Source organism: Cydia strobilella, chromosome 16, assembly GCF_947568885.1.
Source record: "Cydia strobilella chromosome 16, ilCydStro3.1, whole genome shotgun sequence".
In the NCBI taxonomy this organism is placed as follows: Eukaryota; Metazoa; Arthropoda; class Insecta; order Lepidoptera; family Tortricidae; genus Cydia; species Cydia strobilella.
The window spans coordinates 8,960,940-8,987,621 of record NC_086056.1 but is presented as its reverse complement, the minus strand read 5'-3'; the positions used below and the strand labels follow the sequence as shown (position 1 = coordinate 8,987,621).

General features: G+C 38.0%; 1 protein-coding gene across 3 annotated transcripts in view; it reads left to right on the top strand.

Moving 5' to 3' along the window:
- Positions 1-26,682, top strand: part of LOC134748444 (zinc finger protein 541) — a 346,807-nt gene that overhangs the window by 221,365 nt on the left and 98,760 nt on the right. For all 3 annotated transcript variants that reach the window (XM_063683236.1, XM_063683235.1, XM_063683234.1), the window contains exon 3: positions 22,139-22,364. In XM_063683236.1, coding sequence (XP_063539306.1) covers positions 22,139-22,364 — 226 coding nt within the window. The remainder of the gene's footprint in view (positions 1-22,138; positions 22,365-26,682) is intronic.

The window sequence follows — 26,682 nt, the reverse complement described above, 5'->3', positions numbered from 1 at the left end:
AAGGTTTATCCTGGGTGTCGAATCCTCCTTTTAAGTTTGACACTTGTGTTATGAGGTATTCGCTCTTTCATACAAAGGTGAGAAGAAAATTAAAAAATAAGGTTGACTATATTATAAGTATTATAACTAAAACTAAACATTACAAGAATTGATAGTTCTAATGTTTTTTTCCTGTCGGTGTAGGTGCATTAAGCGTTCACGGTTGTAATTATAATATAATATATATACACATAATATTGTCTTCGGTTACCGCGATAGTTACTCATGAAATAAAACTTTTTCAGGGGGGTCACGGACAGGATCAGCCACATCTTGAAGCGTGCTTCTATAAAAACATATTTCAAGCCAATGAAGAAGATGTCACAATTCCTGAGGCATGTAAAATGCAATACCCCTCTACAGATTGCAGGAGTATACAGGCTGGACTGTGAGTGTGGCCTATCATATGTCGGGCAGACGAAACGGAGCATTTCCACTCGGGTGAAGGAACACATAGCTGATGTCAAGCACCGTCGACCTAGGTCTGCAGTCTGTGAGCATGTCATGGATAAAGCCAATCACTCAATCAAGTTTGATAAGCCTCTGGTTCTTGCCAAGGAGAAGCGTTACATACCCAGAATGCTGCGCGAGGCCATTGAGATTAAGAAATATCCAAACTTTAATAGGGAAGATGGCTTTTCTCTACCACCAGCTTGGGATCCTGTAGTCCATCTGATAAAGGAGCAAGCGAGACATAGACTGTGAGACCTTAGTGTTGGATGATGCTGGACATTCTGATGTTTTGAAAAGATGTGTCCCGCCGAGTTTGTTGCCGGTCCCATATTGGGATACCCTCCTACAATTTAGGAGGGAATTAAATCTTCTCGGGTCCGTGGTGTAGGGTTGGAGCCGGCGTAGTTTTTATCGCGTATATATATATATATATATATATATATATCTTTACTTGAAAATAATTGTAGTGTATAACTAGCCTTATGAACCGATTGTGCATGTACAACCAGCCTTAAAGTTTGTAGTCTATGATCGTCGTACGTAATACGTACGTCGGGATGTATTATAAATTCAATATACGCGATATAATCCGTTTTCATAGTTTTATTTCATATATACATATATACAATACATATATATATATATATATATATATATATATATATATATATATATATATATATATATATATATATATATATATATATATACATATATATATATATATACATATACACATATATACACTATATATGTATATGCATACATACACACATACATACATATATACATTTTGATTTTACATAAGGTGTGTAACCTTACATTTTAAATAAAGAGGGTAAAGATCTTAATTAGGTAGAATAGTAAGTGTGTAAGAGTGTATGTGTATGATTGCATGAGTCGTGCAAATCTCGGATCCGGTGCGATAAAGGTCAAGGTATCATTGTTTCGATTTCTTCGTATGTTTTACTTTTTAACCATATCGTAGTCTTTAATTTACACTCGTTATATGATTTATTGTAAATACTAATATTTCTGTTCGCTTTGTTGTAAAGATGAATAGATGTTGTATTAAATTGCCTTTTAGCAAAATAAGTCCTACCAATACTTAGTTGATTTATAACTGAGTAAGGGTTACGTTTTTTTTAATATGCCAACATCTGGTTTTATACTTTTATGAACTTTTAGAATACAATTTAAGATATATAACTGTCTCACAGTTAGAACATCAGCATCTTTATAGACATCAGTGGTGCTGTAACGTATATTTTTGCCTAGAAGTACTTTGAGGATTAATCGCTAGGCCCGTTCCAGAACTATGAGTTTATTTTTGTGGGTACCGCCCCAAACAGGCAGGCAATAAAGTACAATAGATTGCACAAGTGTTTTATAAATGTAAATTAATAGAACCCTATCGGATACTTGTCTAAGATATTTAAATAACCATATCAGTTTTCTAATTCGATTAGCGGTAATATCAATTTGTTTGTTCCATGAAAGAAGTTGGTCTATATGGATACCCAAGTATTTAGTGGAGTCAACATGAATTAGGCTAGAGCAGGAACACGTATTAGTTTCTTGGCTTATACATGTATGGCCAGTTAAATTAAATTTAGTTTTATCAGGTTGAGAAGAGTTTAAGATTGAGAATGTAATGTAATTCGTTTTGTTAATGTTTAATGTGAGTAAATTAGTTTGTAGCCATGTTATCACTCTAGTCAGTCCAGCCTCAGCACAGGTGTAAACCTCCTCCCAGCTATCTCCATGGAACAAGAGCGCAGTATCATCTGCGTAAGAGACCACTATTAAGTGGCCACCCACTAGCCCATTATTAAGTGGAATATTGGTCAGGTCATTGATGTAAGTCAGAAAAAGGGTTGGTCCTAAGACACCCCCTTGGGGGATGCCGTATTGGTAGGAGGGTTCATCAGCGCTATAAACATCGTTGTTGAGTTTAACTCGTTGCGTCCTGTCATTCAAGTAGCTAGAAATTAGATTTAAGAATTGTCCACGAATACCCATAATTTCTAGTTTTTGTATAAGGATGGGGATAGATATAGCGTCAAATGCTTTTTTTAGATCAAGAAATATGCCTAAAGTATTCTTTTTACTATCTAAGTGTTTCGTAATAGAATTTGTTAACTCTAATACTGCCATTTCAGTACTTTTCCCTTATCGAAAGCCAAATTGCCGGGGTGATAGGAGGTTAAATTTATTTAAATATTTGATTAACCTATTGTTTATTAACTTTTCCATTATTTTAGAAATTAAAGGTAGGACCGAGATCGGCCTAAAATTTCTGACATCCTTTCTATCCCCATCCTTATGTATAGAAAATAATAGCTGAATCCAGATTTAGCGCTTATACCCTTTCAGGGGATATTCTCTTAATATGAAACTTGGAGCAATATGAATTCCACTTTTGTCTATACATTTGTACACGTTCTACCCCAATATCAACATTTTACTCGACTGCGACTTAAACAGAAAGTAGGGTTATGGGTTTAAATACTGAATGTCAGTACATCCTGTAGCTCAGGATACTGGACGGATTTTATAAAATGACATATCGGTAGATTCTTTTTGACCTTCACAACCTGTTTACACTTGTTTTATTAAAGAAAAATCAATACAGCCGCCTTGAGAGGACGCCGAATATTAAATCATATTTTAATAACCTGAAACTGATACTTACTTTTAAAACTCAAACACGGCGGTGACGCGTTAAGGTTGACCATTTTTTAAATGAACACATAGAAACGATTTTCGATAAAACTTCTCCCTTCAGCCATTTGCAAATCTGACAACAACACAGTGTTGCTGTTCTAAAAAAACTTTAAAAAGGCTGCCAGGAGTAAAGATAATTTTCTACCGAGTACCGCATGTTTATATTGCCACGCGCGGCGGTGACACGAAAACTGAGCACAAAATGTATGTTGTTTTAAATTATATAAAGTCGTTATATGTATATCCATACAATTTTTAAACAGTGTTGTAGAACAGGGATTAGTGTTTTATATTTGATATTGCAATTATTGCAAAATCGCTTCATATTTTTTCAAAAAAAAATGAAATAGCACAAAATCCGGGGAAAGCACACTATACGGTCCGTGACATTTCGCAGTTGTAACTTTTTTAAATATCTTTTTAATAATCTTAGGACAATACATTTAGGTTGACCTAGAACTAGAGTGAAATTGCTAAGTTTATTGATATAGAGATTACTTATTTTCTTAAAAATATATGCTATTCTTACGTGTAACACAAAAAAAGCATAAGAATAAGAATTACCCAAATACAAAACCATCTATATTATTATTACAATCTCAGAAGTTGTTTAAAAAACAAACAAAGGCATGGAACTTCGTATTTGGAGCACAAAAATGCACTCCACCCCAAAATAAAAGTTATAACATACTTTGTCGTTATACCAGTAATATGTAGAAACAATTAAATTAAAAATTTACAGGGCATTCGCGACGGCTCGGTCGGATAAGAGAGGGCGATGCATAAATCCGGCGTTATCACCCAAACCCGTCAGGAGGGCAGTTTGATTCAATTCCTAGTTTGGATTTACAGCTGAAGGCCTTAGAAGTACCCGGAGGCTAATTCGAACTTATATGTCATAATTTTTAAGAAAAAAAAAACCTACTTCAATGGGGGATGCCGCTGAAAGCATTCTTAAATTCCAGACAATGAAATGAAAAAGACAGCATCTTTTGCCTAATTATGTAGAAAAGGAGGTAAACCGACCCACTTTTCTAGTAGCATTTCGTTTTTGTAAGGGTCGCAGTTCTAACCTTTGTTTTTTTTTTTTTTTTCGTTGGAAAAATGCTTTATGCATACCCACACCCTCGGGGGAGAAAGTGCGGGTTATGTGGGACTCGGCAAAAGGCGCCACTACCCACTAAAAAACCAACGGTATGCCTGCGCGCCGCCAATGGGGCGTGGCCACGGGTTCTCTTAAGTACGCAACCGTGACCACGCCGGCGCCGCCCGCCACATGCAGCGGGCCCTTCTCTGGGGGGGGGGGCTAGGGAGTAACTTCTAGCCCTGCCTCCTCAGAAGGCGCGTGGGCACACCACGCGCGCCTTCTCTGCGAGGCCTATGTAATGGGCAGCGACGCCCCGCGCCGCTGCCCAGACCTCGCTAGGTGGGGGGGAGGAGATGGGCATACGCCCTCCTCCGAGCCCCTGCGCGCTTGCGGCGGATCGGGTGCGAGGCTGGGTCGGCCTCCTGTTCCCTCTCCGCTGCCTCCTTCTGCGACATTACATCCTCGCAGAAGGAGAGGACCGCTTTCCACGACCTCTCGTCGGCGGCCATAGCCTTAACTACGGCCGGCAAGGAGAGGTCGTCCCCCACCACTGCCATGAGGTCACGGCGCTGCCCCGCCCAGGCTGGGCATTCCTCCACGGTATGCTGGGCCGTGTCCTCGCCCCAGCTGCACTGGTGACACTCGGCCGTCACCTTCCGTCTTGCGAACCGGTGCAGGTAGCTCCCGAAGCAGCCATGACCCGTGAGCACCTGCACCAACCGGAAGGTCAGCGAGCCCCGCTCTCTTTCCAGCCAGTCTTGTAGGACCGGCCGGACCGCCTCGACAGTCCTGTGTCCTCCCTCGCGCCCAGCTAGTTCTTCCTCCCATTGGAGGACGATGGACTGCCGGACGAGGAGCCTCTGCGCCTCTACTTCCCTGGGCGCAGGATGGTACTCCTGGAGCCGGAGGTCCCTGCGCCACTCGTACAGGGCCGCTTGGGCCTCCGCCTCCAGATCCCAAGGAGGCGTTCCCGCTAATAGGCACGCCGCATCATATGAGGTGGTGCGGTACCCGCGTACGAGGCTGATGGCCATCGCCCTCTGAGCCTTCCTCAGCAGGGCGACATTTCGGGCCACCAGAGTCACCGCCCAGATCGGCGCCCCGTACAGGGCCATCGATCGCACCACCCCCATATACAGACGGCGGCTCGCAACCTCCGGCCCCCCGATGTTGGGCATCAGCCTCTTCAGGGCGGCCGATGCTGCCATTAGTCGGGGGGTCAGGCCTGCAAAGTGCTCGCGGAAGCTCCAGCGGGAGTCGAGGACAAGTCCAAGATATTTCATGTTGGACTCTACCTCGATTCGAGTGCCACCAACGACGATGCTGGATCCTGCAGGCGGGGCCTTCCGGGCAGCGTGGAAGCAGAGCGCCTCGGACTTGTGCAGCGCCACCTCCAGACCCAGCATCGTTATGCGTCTCACCACCTGTGCTACCGTCACGGTGGCGAGGCGTGCTGCTTCCCGGTACGAGGTCCCCCGAGAGGTGACTAGCGTGTCGTCTGCGTAGCAAGTCACACTTGACCCCGGGAGGAGCTCCCCCCGCAGCACCCAGTCGTATCCAATGTTCCACAGGAGCAGTTCTAACCTAACCTAACCTACTTTTCTGGTAGCATTTCGTTTCTGTAAGGGTCACAGCTCTAACCTAACCTAACCTACTTTTCTGATAGCAGTTCTGTTCTGTGAGAATCGCAGTTCAAAAAACCCACTTTTCTAGTAGCATTTCCGGGTCCGGGTCTGGGTCCGGATCCGAGTCCGGGTCCGTCTCCGGCTGTCCGGGTCCAAGTTTGGGTCAGAGTTCGGTCCGGGTCCGGGTCCGAGTTGGGGTCCATCTTCAGACCCGGGTCCGGGTCCGAGTCCGGGTCCAAGTTTGGGTTTGGGTCCATAAGGAAGAGAACAAATCGCCAAACGTGAACTATGTGTCATTGAATAGTTCCATTCTGATCATCATCAGCAGTTCCACTTCATCAAATGTCACTTTTTTAAATGTAATGCTTGATTTGTTGATGAAAATACTAAAATCACTATATGTATGCCTTTAACATTTGAGGAGTTCCCTCGATTCCTCATGGATCCCATCATCAGAACTATTTTTTGACAAAAACGGGACCAATCTGTATGTATATGTATACTTACAATCAAAAAAAGAATTTTCAAAATCGGTCCAGAAATGACGGAGTTATGGAGTAACAAACATTAAAAAAAAAACTAAAAAAAAACATACAACCGAATTAAGAACCTCCTCCTTTGAAATCTTGAAGTCGGTTAAAAATGTCGCTCCAATACACGTACGAACAGGTACGAGCGAACTGCAAAATGCCATAATTTTGATATCAATATGTTAGTTCGAAATGGCCTCCCGGAGTATTCGTGTAAGTGCGATGTTATTATGTGTATATCTACGGCTAAATAAAACTATTTTGTCTAAATATCTCAGCATCTCTTATCAACTCATCTCATGGCGGAGAATATGTACAATGCAAGCATCGCACATTTCTCGCGTCAGCATTAAATATAATTGCCTTATAATAACTGCTGTATTTGCGATTACGCCATAGTAGATTTATGACTTAGTTTACGTTTATACGTGCTCCTAGCTAGTACTCATATACCTTGGTTATCAATAAATACATATACTTAAAACAATTTCCATCAAGATTGCAATCAACCATCAAGAATCACTTCAGTTAAGATGTACGACCCGTACATTTTATGGTAACAAACACACTTTGGAACATAAGGACAATAAGTATTTTTTGTATTTGAATATAGGTACCGATACTCTTTGTATCGGTACGTAAATACAATCAGATATATATTTTTTTGATTGTATTGTAGCCTTGTGCTAGAAAAACGAACTAGCTGAAATAGTCAACAAAAACAATATATAGGTACCTACCTATTTCAGATATATTTTAAAATAATCGTTGTCGGTTATAGCTATAGACCATAGTATTTATATTACTTTGGACTTAATAACCCATCGCGTCATAAACTTATGAGCTGCAGGAAAATATCAGCCATTAGAATGGGCACCTCGAGGAAAACATCATTTCGGCGGCGCGTGAATCACGGGAACAATGCCCGCGACAGTTATGGAGGCGTTTCTTTGAGTTATTGTGTTGCGTTCCACACTCAAATAATTTGCATGTACGTAGGTAATGTATGTACACGTGTACATACATACGTAAATAAAATGTAGATCTTGACTCGTTTCCTTAAGAATGCACCGATAACATTGAACAAAAATAAGACCAGAGTAACTAAATATGTTTTTTGTTTGAACTTTTCGTATATAGGGCTTGTTTTATTAATTGCATGTACCAAAAATTTTTTTTTTTTTTTTGTTGTCTTAAGGAAAAATCCTTGATCTAGACTAGGTAATCATTCTGATAGTCAGTGAAATAAACAAATAACACCATAAAAATAGATAATCGAGCAATTTAGCGCGAAATACCGTTCGCATGGGCCATTTAACCCAATTTTGAAACCATTATTGTGTCTAAAGCTCATTTCGTTATTATGGATCTCCTTCATATTAATATTTTCCATTATATATTTTTCGGCAAAGATGTATCTTTATAATACCTACGGCTAAGAAAATTGTCTTTTGGAAGACATTGTTGAAAGTAAACATTTAAGTTGACATGTTATTTTGTACCAGTATTGTTGGTATACAATCAGATCCTGGCCAATTTATTTACATTTATGCCTTAGAAAGGAATAAAGGTTATCTTAACAAAAATAAAATAATATACCTTCCTGTCGTATGAACATTATGGTATTTGAATAAATTAGCAACGCCTGCATCTATTATTGGGAAGCTCTAAAGCTTACTGTAATACAAAATCAATACAGTAAGCTTCAATTAATCGGCACGCAAAGCCACTGCGGGCGAAGCCGGCGGTTGGTCGCGTATGCTATGCTAGCTTAGATACATTTACTCATTGTGCGGTTCTTTGGTAAATGTAATCACTAATCATTGGTAGGTACGTACATTTTATTCGACTTATTTTATTAAGATCTCGCCCATTCAACTAGGTACATATTTCTCCGGGCTCCATCAAAAATACATGCCTGAAAATGAAGTAACGTACAATATTAACATCACACTACCGCAGTAATACAAAATCGATATTGTAGGCTTCCAATTAAACAGAAATACACGTTCAATTTTTTACGTTCTACTACAAGCTTTTACGCAGTAAATAATTCCGGATAGGTATTGTTGATTCAGATAGCTTTATGTATTTTGTGTTTTATGAACGAAATAGGTTTACTCGTCCATCGTTTATATTTAAAATTATATTATTGGAACTAAAGAGATTTGAAATGTAGTTTTATTTTAGTAAACTACGAGTACCTACTTGTTATAATATGAAATGTTAAGTATGTAGGTATGGAAAGAAACAATAAGATGTAACATCCAGTTTTAACGATTCATTGATACATACATACTGGTTTTTCTGCCAATTTTTGTCAATTTCACTTACTTAAACCTACATTTACTGTATCTAGTAGCACTGAGGCATTTCTAACATGGACAATACATAATGTACCTATATAAATATACTTATTGTACTCGTCTATTGTTATCTGTCATTTATACATTCATGAACACTAATATAATAACATACATAATAGGTTTGAAGAAAAGTCTATATTGTCTATTCCTCATAACAGCACTTGTGCTTTAAAATCGCTAAAACGATACTGCAATTAAAGGCAACCAACCTAACCAAATCAAAATTAGTAGTTTAATTCTTTTTTATTTACTCCGGAAAACACCCAATATGAGGGGGAGAGGGGGCGAAGTTTCAAAGTCTTAGGAACTAGTAAAGTGGGGAATAATTATTATTATTATGTATATCGACATTTTATAATCTCTTATGGCTATAGGACATTCTCTTTTATTCAAATTTGCCTATTAATTTTCATGAATTTTATTTATCGATGTAAATCAAATAAGACGTAATATTTGGGTGTACTTAAAAATGAAATTTTTGCGTCATTTTCCAGGTTTTTTTTTTCTTTATATTGTGACAAAAATAACTATGACAAAAGAAATACCTTCGAAATAGAATTTGAATGATACATAGCCTTATGTATCATCCAAATAGGTGCCTACCTATTTTAAGTGAATAGTTTAGAAACAATAATTAATTGAAATTAATTGGACCAGGAATATGACGCCTGTACCAGGAAAATGACGCCAGTATTGCCATTTTTTGGTTGTTTGTAACCACCAGTTATGAAATAAATTTGAGATAGACGTTGAAGGGTATAAAAGGCATCAGCTAAAAGTTAATAATTTATTATCAATGAGAGTGAAATAATATGGCCAGGAAAAGGACTCCTTTATGAAATATATACAGGTTGTCCTTAGCCATTGGACAAACCCTGAAATCCCACGTAGGGTTACTTCTCAGGAATGCTCTTAGGGTTCATCCATTAATTACGTCTCACGAATTGCGAGGTTTTTTGACCCCTCCCCCCTTCTGGTCACACTTGGTCACATTTGGCAAACCCCTCCCCCCCTGGTGTGACGTCACATTTTTTTAATGAAATCGCCAAATCGAATTAAGTATTATTAATATTTTATCAAAATATTTTTGACAAAAGAAATATTAGTAATTTTATAACCCAAAGCAGATTAGGAAAGAAAATTAAACGATTAAAAACGATTATCGTTCCAAAAACTTTTTATTTAACTGTACAGCGAATAAAATAATTTAAATAAGTTAAAATAACGTCACAAAGTTTGTGACTCCCCCTCCCCCTTGTCACAACATGTCACATTTTCTTGACCCCCTCCCCCCCCCCCTAAACATGTGATGTCATTAATGGATGACCCCTAACATGAATATTTTTTTAATTAGAACAAAACATAAAAAAATATTAAACTAAAGCTACTTTTAATAATCGACTATAAAAAGAAGCATACTGTATTAATCATTGGTAGTGCTTTTGACAATTTGTTCGAAAATGTGCGGCAATGATGACATTTGTCACAAGTCAGAATTTTATTAGTGTCATAAATAAAAAAGATAATCAAGAAGGTCGAAGAAGGTTTCATACTATTTATTACCTCAGGAGCTACTAACACATACAGGCTGCTCCAAAGTAAAAAATCGTAATTTGTTAATTTCTTCGTAACCGCTACACCGGTTGTTATGATACTTTGTATACTGGTTCTAAATACCCTAATGCATATGTTCATTTCAGCTGTGTCCAATGGCTAGGGTCACCCTGTATGAAATAGGCTAAAATTTTAATCCAATGTAATATTTGTAATTAAATGCATTAAGGATGCGCTTAAATCCCCAGTTTATACTTGTTTGAACCCTAAAAATATTTATTTTAGCTATATTCGTAATTTTCCTGGATAATAAAGCCAGGAAAATGACGCCAGGAAGGTGACGACAATTAATGTTTTTTAAGACTAGGGTTAAATGATATATATATATTGTACGTGTTATCTATACACGAAAATAAGGATGATAGGAGTTATTAACTGTTAAAAAATAATCTGAAATAAACTCGTTTAAATAACATAATAATAACGGGGTGGCCCGCCGGAAAATACAAAAAAAGGTTTTTTTGAACCACCCTAATTCATACCTAAGAATAATACAACTGACTGCACCACGATATCCACGATATCTAGATATACTCGGAAATGCACCCTGAGAGCTGTAAGCTGCGAGGGATACGCTCACTCGGCTTACAATTTCCAAATACACGTTTTACTGCCCATAAAAAATATCTGCGTGCTTTTTATGCCCAGATGAGGATTTTAACGATTCATTTTTCTCGCAGATCTATCTACGACGCGTAAACCCGGGAAAATAAATATAAGTTCATCCGTAAAAGTTTTCCTCAAATTCAATTTCAATTGGAAATTAACTTGAGACGAATTATTTTCTAAGGCTCCTTTGTAACCCGAACGTTCTTTACAGAAGGGTTTCATCCCACAGAAATTAGTTTTTAAAATTAAAGAAATTGCCTTAAATTAAATGTCAAATCGGTTACAGCTTGAAGACAATAGAAATATTGAAATATTACCCGAAACGAGTAAATATTTACCTAATGTGTTATCAACGTTATTTTATTAAAAAACAATTCACTTTATTCACGCAATGAAAATTCCTGTTACCTATATTTATAAATAGAAACAGAAAATGGACTATCTTACAAATAATTCCGGAGTAGTTTCCACGTCCACGTTCCTAATGGTGTAGAAGTAGCTTTGGGCTCCGCACTGTAATTAGGAAGTGAAGTGATGATTAGTGCACAATTACAGGCCTGTTCAGTCCCGCGGGCCTGATTACAGGCCGATTATCCCCGGCTGACCGTAAATAAACAGATACCGAAACGAATTGTGGCGTCAGAGCCGTAACGTGTCGGCCTTTTTGGACAAAGTCCGATTGCCATACCTATTCAAAATACTAAGGTATAGTTAATAATATTTAGTGCCTAAAAATGTATGTATGCGTCCCCGTTGTTGGTGCAGGATTGGTACTAGGAAGAGTATATGATAAATTTATCGTCAACAATGGTCTAAGTCACAAGATGATTGCTTAATAGATGCCATGATCTTTAAAATGTTATAAGTACTAAACTATTAACATTACTAGACTTATATTGACCGGGATATAGACCGTGACTGCGTCGAAATATCGGGAACTCATAAATAATACAAAAGGTAATCACGGTCTATATCCCGGTCAATATGATTCTAGTGAAACTAACCGTGAATCATTCAAAACTCTATTAACATTACTTTCATTAAAGTACAAGAGCTCATGAAAAAAAGATACCTACTTAATTTTCAGCAATTTATTTATATACTCTCATCTCCCTGTATAATTTTCCTTCAATTTTTTCTTCTTCACGTGCCATCTCCGTCCAGGAGGTCGGCGACCATATGTCTATATGTCTCTTTATGTTCAGCCATGCGAATTAGTCTACCTATGCTCTTCACTTTTAACAAGTCTCTTAAGATTACAAAAAAAAACGTTACCTACATCCTTACCGTACCATGTAGTCAACTCTGATTTCTTAGGTTTACACATTGACATGTGCTGATTAGGTCATTGGGTTTTTGAACTTATTTTTTTACATAAGTAAAGGGATTTACTTAAATAGATTAAGTAGTTTAGCCCTTGGAAAAGCATGAGGTAATCCTAATGATTTTGGTCTCACGAGGGCCGTGCTCTGCTGATTACTTATTGCGATCTCTGTAGTTAATAGAACGCGCTCCGCACTAGTCCCCGCAACTCTTGTTAGCTCCAATTTAACACTTTCACTGTTCACAACTCGCTAAGCGGGAAAGTGCCACGGAACGTAGGTATGTCTAAATGACAGTACAATGTCGACCCGGCATTCGAGTTAACTTTATCCTTTATAGTTTCTACACTATTTTCCGTAATTTCGCCTTAGAGCGATTGTTGAGAGGACTGTTAAATTTGGGTACTTGCCATAATGAAATTCCCATGGAAACTTAATGAAATTGTAATAAAAAGTAAATTTTGGAATTGGCTGTCTGTATATTGAGTACCTATACTTATTATCAGGCATCGTAAACTGCGAGCGAAATCCATTGAAGTACTAGGGTTGTTACTTAGTCAAGTCAAGTCAAAGTACGTCATTTCAATGGATTTCGCTCGCAGTTTACGATGCCTGCTTATTATACAGATACTTACGAGTGCCTTAACTAATTTAATATTGTTCGATTTTTAGCTTATCTTGTGAGATATTCCCACCGTGCACCGCTAATATTTCTGCCCCGTGACAGGTATATTGCCATGACGACACGCTCGCTTGCCTTCTTTAAACCAAAATGAGCCCTTATTGCAGTCCCTGCCGTGAGCGCGGATTGCCACTTGAAAGGGGAATATCATCGCCTACCCGAATGGGGTCAAGAACGCAAACTAATCTCTCTCGAGTCAGGCGATGTGCGGTCGTACGGTGCTCGTTTGTTCAAATCACGTGTTATGGCGGAGTATTCTGGAAGGTATTGCGTGACTGATTGTGATATAAGTCCTTTGTTGTTAGGCTCGCTGCAAACGTAAATTGAGCGTCCGGTGCTCGAAAACAGCTCGCGTAGTGTCAGTTGGCAGAGCGCTGGAGTATCGACCCAGCAGCCGTGAGTTCAAGTCTCACTCAAGGCAGTATTTTTCCTCTTTTAAATTTATTCTAAGCTTAATAACATCATTCGCAGACGTTTCTGCTTGTTAAAAAAATAATTTAGTATTGGTAGCACATCGTAACTGGTGAATTTCCAATTTGACTTGGAACTCCGGTAGCCGTTTATGAAGTGTAACGCTCTTACAGTAGATGTCGCTAGGGTCCCCTAGACCCATATGGTGGAAAGATTCGCTGGCTATGGATGAGGTCTTGGTGGCTCAGTTGGCAGAGCGCTGGAGTATTTATCCAGAGGCCTTGAGTTGAAGTCTCACCCAAGGCAGTAATTTTTCCACTTTTAAATTTATTCTAAGCTTCTGCTTGAATGCTGCAAGACGTTTCTGCTTGTTAAAAAATAATAATTTTGCTAGCGTAAAGTGGCAAACACTATATACCTAAATGCGAACCCCGTCTAAAACGTTTCTACTGATACCGACATAGCTCTCAGTCATCGTTGAATTTCTGGAATATGTGGCATTATTCCAAGGCTTAAAATATATCTACTTTACTATGAAATTCAGTTATTTGCATTTAAACTAGGAAAACGGGAATATTGTTAAACGTGCCACAAATGTATCTTTAAATACCTTTAAATACATTTTAATTGGAACTTAGGTCTATAATAATTACCTTCCTCATATTTCATCAAATGTAAAAATATTTAATAAAGAGCTCCATCCCGTGGGTCTCGGAACCGCGTGAGTGATTACGAGGCTGTATTGTTTAACACATTCAGCGCCAGCGCTTGCTACGCGCTACGAGCGTAGCCAATAACATGCAAAAACTCGTATGAAGCGACTACGGCCCACCTGGCGAGTAGTTGCTGGCAGCGAATGAGTTTAATGGCTGTCTTTCTCGTCACGCATCGCCACAGCCTAACCAGTTTAAATCACGTTTGTTGTATAGGAGCCCCCCTTAAATATTTATTTTATTCTGTTTTTAGTATTTGTTGTTATAGCAGCAACAGAAATACATCATCTTTGTAAATTTCAACTGTCTAAATAGCTATCACGGTTCATGACATACAGCCTGGTGACAGACGGACAGACAGACAGACAGCGGAGCCTTAGTAATAGGGTCCCGTTTTTAGCCTTTAGGTACGGAGCCCTAAAAACGATAGATTATGCAAAAAAGACGCACTTGATGCCATATGGCACTCTCCTGCAGCTGTTTTTCTCATAGGCGCTTTCCGACATCCGATATCGGAAAGGCGCTTCCAATAAATTCAGCCATGTCGGACCCCTCCGTTAGCTGTCGGACCGATAATATTTGTTTGTGTGCGTATGTGTAGTCATAATGTTTATTGTAGTGTGCGTTACCGCTAAAGACGGCACCCCGGAGTGCCCTCGAGTCCAGACTACAGAGATGTAGGATCCTACATCCGATATCTGATCGAACAATGTGAAAACGCTCTAACAATGCGTGCAGCCGTTGTCACGGTGAAGCGAGCAAAAACCCGCAATAGCCGCCTTATAGCGGGTCATCAAAGCGTGGTAACGAGCATTCGTGGCAGTGCGTGACGCGGGCATAACCGAGAGTAATGACTATCATGTTTGGGCTAAAGTGGCTAATGAGGGTAGGTTTTGATAACGCCAAGCCTTCGTTGCCAGATTAATCACTCTAGAAGGTAGTTTGATTTCTGAAAAATTTTCAGGCTTATTATTATCAAAGAATACATTAATTAACTAAGCTTATATGTATGTAGGATTGCGGGAGCAGAAATCAGAAGAACGTCTTCAATTAATTCTCTAGCCAGGACAGGATAAATTCATATATTTCCTTAAAATAAATCAAAAACTAAAATAACAATGTTTCTTACGTGAAGGCATAGATAAAAACAGGCCTAGAGCGAGTCGGACTCGCGCACCGAGGGTTCCGTACTTTTTAGGATTGTTATAGCGGCAACAGAAATACATCATCTGTGAAAATTTCAACTGTCTAGCTATCACGGTTCATGAGATATAGCCTGGTGACAAACAGACAGACGGACAGTAGGAAAGACGGACAGACGGACATCGGAGTCTTAGTAATAGGGTTCCGTTTTTACCCTTTGGGTACGGAACCCTAAAAAGTAAGGATAAAGTGCTAACTCCATATTATTTCGTATTCGACATCTAACGTCAAGTAGTGGATTTATCAGTACAGCTACTGACGAAAATTGTATTGCTAAAACAATTTACTACTAATATTACAAGCAGAAGGAGTAGAGTTTAGGTTAATCCGGTTATTATATTAGCTGAAAATTGTTGTGTATTAGACTTTTCGTTCGTCGCGACATCTATTGTCAAGTAGCAGTACTGATAATTAAATCCGCTACTTGACGTTAGATGTCGACTACGAAAATAACCCGCGTTTTGGTAAGAAAACTGATGTATGGAGTGAGCACTCTCTCTGCCATCTGAGTCCTGGGACTCGACAATACATTTCATTCACAAAAACATGCAATGTTAAAAATTTAAAAAAAGCTTTACAAAATCAGTGTCTTAACAATGTATAATTCAATAAACATATTCCACCGTTGCGTTGGTACAACATGACAGAATAATCCTTCGCTTCCAGTCGCCGGCTCTAATGAATCGGCTTATAACTACGACGTTCCTTGCAGCGCGCAGCGTCGGTTTCAGTTTACCTTTTCACATATCCGTTGTTTTGTTATAATTATACTTTTTAGTGAACAAGCAACAGTGCACGCGAAACACATCATATTTCTTTGCAGGAATTATTTTGTAACATACTTAGAAATCGTATTTTATTGCTTAGCAATATTAATAGTATTTTTAATACAGTTGCTCAAAAAGTGCTACTTTTCGTGGCTGTTTAGCGTGCGGAAAGTTGGTTTTCGCGAACTAGTGCTTTTTACTTTTCCAATTTTTTAAAATTTTTACTTGTTCCAATTCATGACTACTTATTGATGAGTGTTAATATTAGTTTCCTTTAAACGTCGTAATCAACATAAAAACCTACTGTTAATGTAAGAATACGAAAAATATGCATGTTTCATATTTTATTACTTACCTCTTCATCATTATAAGTATTATAACACGTTTATTTTTTAATGTTGAAAAACCGTTCTTAATAAGTTGTCTGAATGGAACGGAACGCCTGTCAAAGAAGAGGCGTATTTTCTTACTGCAAGAATGTTTTAAGTTTCCAAAGGCAACATTCGATATTGTTTGTATAAATATACGATACACAAATAATCGTAAATAACGATATTTAGGTAATAATAGTACAATGTTTTAATATTTACAATTGTTTCTGTCTTATAGAACATGCATTTGAAAAAAAAAAACTCATTGAAGTGGGTTCAATAATAATAACAAAATCTATTTTAGTCGAATAAAAGCTAGAAAAACACCTCTTCACAATGTCAATGCCAATGATGTCAGTGTCACAGAATTAATAATATAAAAGTTTCGAATTCCATTCCTTACTTGTTGCTTTTCTTATTTTTTCGCAACTGTATTAAAAAACGTCGTTCGATACACGTGCGGACTACGGCTCGTGGCAAGATATCTCGGTACTCGTGGAGTAATGACATACTTTTCGCACTAGCATCGAAATGTACTATTCCACTGTGGATTGCAGGCCTTAGATTTATTTCGACGCAGTGATTCACGTTGCATTAAATGTCTACTTCACATACCTTTGTGTGTGAGAATATGCTAATAATAAATTATTCATGCTTTTGTAGAGGTTGGCTACAAGTGCACCGATTCAAAAACTTTCCTAGTACTCATATTAGATGTGTTTAATTTGTACATGGAAATTTTGATTTAGTAATTATGCTGCATGTGCATTTGTAAATGGGTTGACTGCTTTCAACCCAGTTTACAGTGCAAGTTATTGTTGGTAATATTGCAAAGCGTTCTGGAAAGGATTTACAGCGAGCTGCAAAAGTTGCATGGAAACATTAGAAATGAATTCATACATAAAGTGGCCATGCAATTTTCCGATGCGATTTTTCGATGTAGGTACTTACAATAGTATACCGATTGACCGGCATTTAAAGAACATGAGTTTCTACCGACATATGAACATACCTATAGTAAATACATATTCTCTAACGTCACAAGATAATATATTAAAGGGGGCTTATATTTTCGGTTGTGATTACCTGATGACATTCGAAACCGAATGAGTTATTTATATTTAATTGACCTTATACTTCTAGTTCTACTAGTAGAAATGCGAATTTTATTTCTATTGTTATTGTACTAAATTGAAGCCTTAAGTAATGTTGGAACTATGCTTAATAATTTCACATAAAAAAAATTGCACTGCATTTTGTTTGAGATTCCTAAATATTTATGGCGTTATTCATAAACGCGTTACTGGCCTGAATTAGCTATGAATCGTTTGTCTTTATCTGTCATTTTGACTTCTGTATTTGTAAGAAAGGGATAAAACATAATTTAACTAAATCAGGCCCGAAAGGTTTATGAATAAGGGAGTAACACAATAGGGTAGGTAGTGTAAGTACTAATTAACCAATCAAATCAGCTACCTAGTTACTCTTAAGGTAACAAGTTTTTATTGATTTCATAGTAATTAAAAGCCATCATGACTTTGTTTTTCTATGTACATATTTATTTCCGTAAATTTTACAACAGTTGTGAAACAATTAAATAAATCTATAGGAAACAACCCTATTTTATCAGTCCCTATTTTGAGTGTTTTTAATCCCTATTTTGTGTGAATTTATATATAGGTCAAATATTTTAATCCTAATCCCTCAACTAATTAAAATTTTAATCCAATGTTAAGCAAAGTAGCAATTGGGCTGTAAATCTACCTGGCATTAGGGCCCGATCCCACCGGCCGGCAGGTAACGCAGCATTGATCACACAGCGATTATCCCTCGTTGACTGGTAATCACTGCTTGGAGGTCCAAGTCTTCAGTGTTATTAATGTGGTTACTTTGTTACTATGTATGACAATAAATACCTATAAACGAATGTTTTTTTTGTCGGTTGAAATGATACCTACAAATATTGCGTGGAAAAAAGCAAGTAGGCTGTATCATGAACGCAGTCGTAGTGAAGTACGTGAAATACTCATGCAGCTTGACTTTCGGGCCGCCCTCCGCCTAAAGTTCAGCCTTCGGCCTCCTCGGACTTAAAAAAATATAGTAATGTTACAATTTATTTGAAATACAGTGGCGGGTTAAAGATTTTGTTATTTCTACTCCTTAAAAAAAAGAACTTTGCCTGGTGAAATTTACAACATTTAAAAAGTTCTTTCAAATAAGAAGAAAATTGTTATAATGTGCCTACCATATCCTTTATCCAATCTTGTCATTGAACTCTACTGAAACCCTAAAGATGCTGCTGATTAGTCTAATATTTTACGAGTTCTAAAATCACATCTTGATTTTTTATATCAGTTAGAACTATTAAATTTAGTCATTTACTTTTAAAAATGAAATCCTTTTGCTTATTTAAAACCGCATAGACAAAAACATTATATATTTACCTAAGTATTTTAAATAGTACATAGCATGCGAAAAACTTACACACCATATAACACAACCCCAACTAAACAATAAACATTTGACTCAAACAATTTCAGCACAATCCAATCCATTATCGCTGCGCCTAACAATATTCCTTAATTGTAAGTACCATTACCGTGCTAACGTTGTGGCAAATAAATAGTTGCTTGCAAGTAATTATCGAAGGCTTTGTTGAGCGTCGAGCCTTCGACGTAGGTATATTATAACGCGATTAAATCAGCCCAGAGCGCTCCCTAATGGAATATTGTTAACTAGCGAACGATGACAGATTGCATCGTTTTTGTTCTAAGTATATTACATTATTTCTAAGATCTGAACGTAGATGCAGAAGCTAACTCGTTTAGTAAAAGCAATTAGTTTAGTTAAATGCATGATTTTTTATTTTTGCTTGCTTGAAATGAATATGTGTTACATAGTTATTGTTTACTGATTCTGGGTAAAATAATAAAAATAATAAAACATCGATTTTCACATCTAAATCAGTGTAATAATTTACAAGGGTAATCATAATTTATGTAAATAATGTAAATATACAATTGGTAAAAGATATATGAAAAATCATACTACCATTACACTATGTATTTGTAAAGACTGTATCGTTAAGTATAGAGACAGATAAAACCCGGTCTAACTGTTGATATGTATATTATTATGTATTACTATGTTCTAGGGGTTTGATCTGAGGGTATTTTTAAGCCGTATCTGATATAGGTTTTAGGAACAAAGCAAGTGTAGCAAACACTTACTTGTATCATTTTTAGGGTTCCGTACCCAAAGGGTAAAAACGGGACCCTATTAATAAGACTCCGCTGTCCGTCCGTCCGTCCATCTGTCCGGCTGTATCCTGTATCTCATGAACCGTGATAGCTAGACAGTTAAAATTTTCACAGATGATATATTTCTGTTGCCGCTATAACAACAAATACTAAAAACAGAATAGAATAAATATTTAATTGGGGCTCCCATACAACAAACGTGATTTTTTTGCCGTTTTTTGCGTAATGGTACGGAACCCTTCGTGCACGAGTCCGACTCGCACTTTGCCGGTCTAGAAGTCCTAGTGAAGTCAGAGGCGGCCCTCGTAACGAGATGGTACAATTTGTAGCGGTTAGAGATAGTCATGTCATGTTGGTTCACATGTTGGTCGAGATGTAGTTTAGAGTCTAAAGTTACTCCAAGATCCCGCACGAGGTGGACCTGTTGAAGATGTTCATTACATAATTTGTATTTATGCGCTATTATATTTCTGTTTTTTTAGTGAAAGTTATTGTATTGCACTTCATCATCATCATATATTTAAGAGTTAGACTCTTGTCGGTGGAGCGATTTCCATGTCGACACATATGTCCTCTGGCTTCTCCTTGACAGCCTGATGACACGACACGACGTTGAGTTTTTCCTTTGCTTGATCTATGTATGTTCTCCTTGGTATCCCCTTCCGTCTCCTTGCCTCAACTCTCTTTCAATTATGTTTTTGATAAATTCGTCGTGTCGTAGCAAGTATTGCACTTAGAGACACTTAATTCTAATTTGTTTAATGAGCAATATTCGGATAATCGGTCAAGGTCCCTTTGAAATAGTAAGCTATCGACAACTACGAATTTCACTAAAAACTCAGTCATAAGCATATAGTAGTGTGTTGTTGAAACCGGTTTTAAAGTCGTTGATGAATATGTTGAATAATAAAGGACCCAAGATTGACCGCTGCAGGACCCCACATGAAACTAGAACAACTTCGGATTGATATCCATTTATTACAACTCTCTGAGTTATTCTAGTGACATATATTATGACAGAAACAATCGAAGGAGGTAACCACATATAGGTATACCATTAAAAGCAATTTTGTCTAGAAGTAGTCTGGTCAACTCTATCAAATGCCTTTCAAAAATATGTGTATACCGCGTCTACCTGTATGGCCCGATCCATATCAAAGCATTCACAGTTTTAAAACAACTTTAAAAAAGTTTATGCTCTAACATCAATTGAACGAGGAATGTCTCAAACTTGAGACAAGCTACATTTAGATTTATTATAGATTTTTATATTTACATAAGTGTAGTAAGTCTGTACTTACTGCCTTTTTAGTCCCTTCCGCAACCGCCACTCACTGTAATTTTAATTATTTAACATAGTTTTATTATTATTTAACATGTCGTCATGGCGTTCACGATTGTAAATTTATCGCCACCTTTCTTTTAATGTATATATTATTATTTTTTATTTCGTTGCGAACTGTTAATTTTTTATTTTGCATCGTTTGTTATAACTAATCTTGACGTATTTTTTATTATTTGTTTTATATTGTGTTACTATTCTTAGTATTCTTACTGCACAAGTTCATGGCCCCGACGGAAGATCAGCGCTAGCCCAGCCAGGCTAGCACCATGCTGAGTTGGGACCATTTCGTGGCTTATATTATTTATGTTGTGTTACCTATGTACGTGTTTTCCTTTTTTTGCCACGAATAAACGCTATCTATCTATCTATCTATATGTTCAAAAAGAAATCCTGTAAATAACTTAAGATTGGTGATCGTTGATCTCTGTCGGGTAAACCCGTGTTGTTCAGGTATAATCTACTGGTTTAAATATAATGGGGCTAAAGGCTCCATGAACTAATTTCTCACAGACTTTTGTTAGTGCGCAGAGTATGGAAATAGGACGATAATTTTCGACATGTTGTTTTGCTCCGTTTATAAAGGCGGGTATAATATTTGCCCTTTTTCATATAGAAGGGAATGTGCCTTCTTGCATGCATTTCTCTAAAATTGAGTGCAGAGGCCTCGCTATGGACTTCGCGGTTTGTTTTAAAAAGATAGGAGGCAAGACAAATTGATGTTGGTATTTAGATCTCCAGGTTTATAATAAATAATAATATAATAAAAAATATATTTGCACGCCTCGAAGGCCCTGACAATAAGGTCGTGTAAATATATTTTTAGAACGATGGCTTGTAAAGATGTTTGTGAACTCGACCGGACAAGGAACGTGCACGTTGAAAGCTGACGCCCGACCGCGATACATTTGTTTTAACCAATGCATGGCGGTTGGCATCATCGTCAAGGAGAGTCCATGCTTGAAGCGTGCATTCCGTGGCCAAGGCGTAAGCTTTACCCTAAATGATTGTCTGCAGGTGGCAACCACGCGGCTGCCGCTGCCGACGTTCTCGCCGCGCGCGGTGCTGATGTACAGCGCCGCGGTGGGCGGCGAGGGCGCGGTGGCGCTGCAGCTGCGCGAGGCGGCCCCCGGCGAGCTGGAGGGCGCCCGGCTCAGCCTGCACGACGACCGGCTCGCCATAGCCTGCCACGAGCCGGAGCTGCTCGCCGACCTTCTGCATGCGGCTGGTACAGCTGATATAGGTAGGTTTTACAAGCCCATTTATGCGGCCATTTCTAATGGAAGTAATATCTTTTCCATCACACCAGCTGGTAAAGGCTTGTTTAAAAATTGTTTAAAAACTGATGAGAAAGTTGCATTTTATTTTATAAAAAGGATTGTTTAAAAACTGATGAGAAAGTTGCATTTTATCCACATGTGTGGCAAAGTAATCAAATGCAAATGGCTGGTAGAATTTACTTTTAAATGATGATTCTGAATGATAAATATTTAAAAACGTTAATTTTAAATTGCTATGGTTTGATTTTATTTGATATTTTACTGTTAGTATTTTCCTTGCGTTGGTGTGGTGAAAAATCCTTGAAACCCTCGCAACGCTCAAGATTCCTCTTTTCGAACCACTCGCTGCGCTCGTGGTTCAATTTTGGAGTCATCCGCTTCCTCATTGATATTAGCACGAGAGGTTAAACAACAACTTTGCCCCCTTGTATGACAAATAACAATTATAGTACACTTAAGAGAAATGGATCTGTCGATACAAAAGTGACACGTTTTTATTGGTCATAAGTGTAGTTTCAACACATAACCGATATTTCTTCAACCGTCCGATAAGTATGCCTCGTTTCAGTCTATATTTGCACAGCCATTGTAGATACAAAATAGATATTTTTGAAAATAATCTTTGTTATATTCATTTTTCCAATTCTCAAAAAGTACTTCACATTTATAATACAAGGTGTAACAAAAATCCGTTTAAGAGCATATTCGGTATCGCGTTCTGATTAGGAAAAAGTAGAAGAAGGGTTTTTTGATGCGAAAAGTTTTTGGCTTTTGTATGGAGGGTTAGACAACCTGCCCGATAGAAATGTTTTTTTCGCGTCCAAAAAAAAATCTGCTTTTTTTCCTAATCAGATCATGATACCGAATATGCCCTTTAACGGATCCCCACTATTTTTGTAACACATTGTGTAAATCAACCCAATACACAAAATGTCGATTTGAGATTTAAACCAAGATAAGTCTGCAGATATTTTGACAGCACACGCAGTGCAGGTGTTATTTTAAACGTCTAACTTCTATGAAATTAGGACATATAAATAACACTGGCACTGTGTTTGCTGTAAAATCTCTGCAGACTTTTCTTGGTCTAACTCTTGTTATTAATTACATTTCAGAATATTTTAATCCCGATAGGTAGTCGACAGTCATAGTTCACAAAACTACCTACTTAACTAACCTTTCACGTAACCAAAACAGAAACACTAATTTAGACAAGATTGAAAAGGTCTAGCAGACCTTTATAATGTAAACCTGATAATAAAAGTAAACATTGAAAGCCCAACAAAGGCTCCTGAGCCTGCTCCATTATATTTTTATCTTCGGAAGCCTACAACTGTGAAATTGCGCATAGTAGTTTCTTTTATGGCGAAGCGCGAAGGCGCGAGGCAGATAGGCAGTTCCTCCGGGGCCGGGCTAAATGGTGTATGAACGGTTTTAAACTCTTTGTATATTCGATAGAGATGGTATCTCTTGAGTAAGAGTAATTTAGGTAAAATTTGATTGTTCATGTGGGACAACACATTGGTATAAAAATATGCGCAGTAACAATGATTAGCATTCGTTCTAGAAAAAGTTATCATACTAAAGTAAGTAATGTAATAGCGTGGATTGATCAATTAGTGATCAAAATTTCGTATGCACAATAACTACGCTTTTTCTGATGTATTTAGATTTTTCTAAAGTGCATGCATTTAATATCAATGCCTTCTTATATGTACTTTATACATCGATTTCTATGTTACTGGAAATTGGTCATTATCGCTTATAAATATATGCCATACAAGATAAACTTATGGTCAGTCAATGTTTTGCTAACTTTATAATTATAAGTTACACGTGGCTTTTGAAACGTCTGTGTAAGAACTTTGATACCACAGTGAATTATATACGCTGAAAGAATAAGCACACAAAAGTGTTTCAGGCAAGTTTCAATTGCAGTATTCATGAAAAGTATAGCCAATAGTCGCACTCTGGCGATGGCGTCACTTCCGCGCTCTCCTTATTTTATTTGAATACCAGGACGAATCATAAGAGGTATTCTGCGATCTGCGACACGGTTGCCAGACAATAGACAAAATCGCAGTACGCCAGCAACTACGTGATTGCTTCTAATCTCCGGTGGCTCGTTATGGTAAAGAATAGAAATATTTTATTTGCTTTTGTATGATAAATATGGAATCTGTCCTTTATAAAATCATAGTCGACTAAAATGTATAGTTCCGTACTTATCCAAAAAGTGACAATTGGTATTACTAAGTTTATGCTGTCCGCCAGTATCTATAGTGATTAGACATTTTAACCTAAAACATGTTATGATAATAATAATAGGAGATACGTTATAAGGAATATCGACCCTCATCAGTTATTTATTTGTGATAATAATGATAATGATAGATAATAATATTCACAAAAGTTGGTCTAGTCCATGATTGCCTAGATTAAACTAGGCACCCTATTTGCAACGTGTCAATTTTAATATTGATCATCAATATTTAAAGGCTGTAATCGCCACTCGTCTCTTTGCTGGGCCAGTCTTTTAACTCCCTCGTACGACACGACAGAAACTATCTTTGTTACTATTATGTGAGCCTGGGCCTTCCTCTGCGTCTTTTCCCCTTAACCTTGCCCTCCAGGATGTTTAAAAAGAATTTGTCGTGCCGTATCAGGTGGTCAAACATCTTGCCCCTTCAGTTAGCTATTATGTCTAACATTATGGCATCTCTTCTCTCCTGCCACGCTCAGTTCATCTTCGTTTGTCTCCCTTCCTGTCCAGCTAATCCTAAGCATCCTCCGCCAACACTACATTTCAATGTGCTTAGTGATATGTACAGTCCGCAAATTTATTAGCTTAATAGCATCATTCCTTTCCTGTTCAGTAAATTTCAATAATTATTAAATTATTATTATTATTCACAACCCACTGTGTCCCACTGCTGGGCAAAGGCCTCCCCCCTCTTTTTCCACTCGTCTCTGTTTAATGCTATATCCGGCCAGCCTGTCAAGAAGGAGTCCAAGTTATCCCGCCATCGCCGACGAGGTCTGCCGGATCCCCGGTTAGACTCGTGGGGCTCCCACTCCGTGGTTAACTTAGCCCACAAGTCATCCGGCATTCGGCAGACATGACCAGCCCAGTCCCATTTCAACTTGGCCGCTTTTCGAGCTACGTCTATTATTTGAGTCTTAGAGCGCAGCGTGGTGTTTCGGACTCGATCTCTTAATTTTACTCCTAATATGCTGCGCTCCATAGCTCTCTGGCAAAGCCCGAGTTTGGACTTCTGAGCTTCCGTCAAGGACCAGGTCTGAGCACCGTAGGTGAGAACTGGAAGTACGCACATGTCCATAAGCCTACACTTGAGTGACAGAGGTAGGTCTCCCTTCATCAGGTGTTTCATTGACCAATAGCTCTTCCAGGCGTTTTTGGTGCGTCTTTGGACTTCTTTGTCCTGTCGCGCCTGGAAAGAGACTATTTGGCCAAGATAAAGGTATTCTTGGACATATGCGATGTGTTCTCCGTTTATCTCAATCTCAATTATTAAATACTTAATCTAAATTAACAGTGTCACTGAACTGTCACACTATAAGTATATGGCAAAAAAAAGAACACGCATCAGCCGAATAAAAGTTAGTCAATAAATAAAATGACGAGTATCGTAATAGTCCCACTGTAGTTTTTGCCGTAACAGCCCGGACGTTGTCGAGCATTTTGAAATTCAAATATCGAATTTTGCATTCGAAACTGCCTCCAAGCTTCGCTGGGGATGGACATCGCTATCGCAGACATTTAGATCTAGTGATTTCGCTTCTGCAAACTGGGTCTTCCATCAAACTTTATGCTTGGGTTCACAAAGTTGTCAACCCGAAATGTATCTATGCTGCTGTACTATATGTCTAAATTAACATATTACCAGTAACTATACGTTACTGCCTGCAACATAAATATGCGACGCACGGAATTGCATAAATACCATGTAAGCAATAATAGTCTATAAATAACTAATGTTTAGATTTACTTGCTCCCTCTTGATACTTGACTACCGATAATATAACACATCTACTCGTACGTTCACTTGAGTTCGTCGAATGATTGCGGTATCGCGTTAGCCTACTGAGTTGTGGCTGACATGATTACCCATCTAGGCCGTAAGATTTAATTACACCAAGTGAAACAGCGATTATTTTAATTATTTAACAATTATAATCAACCAATTACTTGAATACTTAATATAGGTTGTCACGTTTGAAAAGAATCTAGCGTAGCGACTCCTCACAAATTCAAACCTG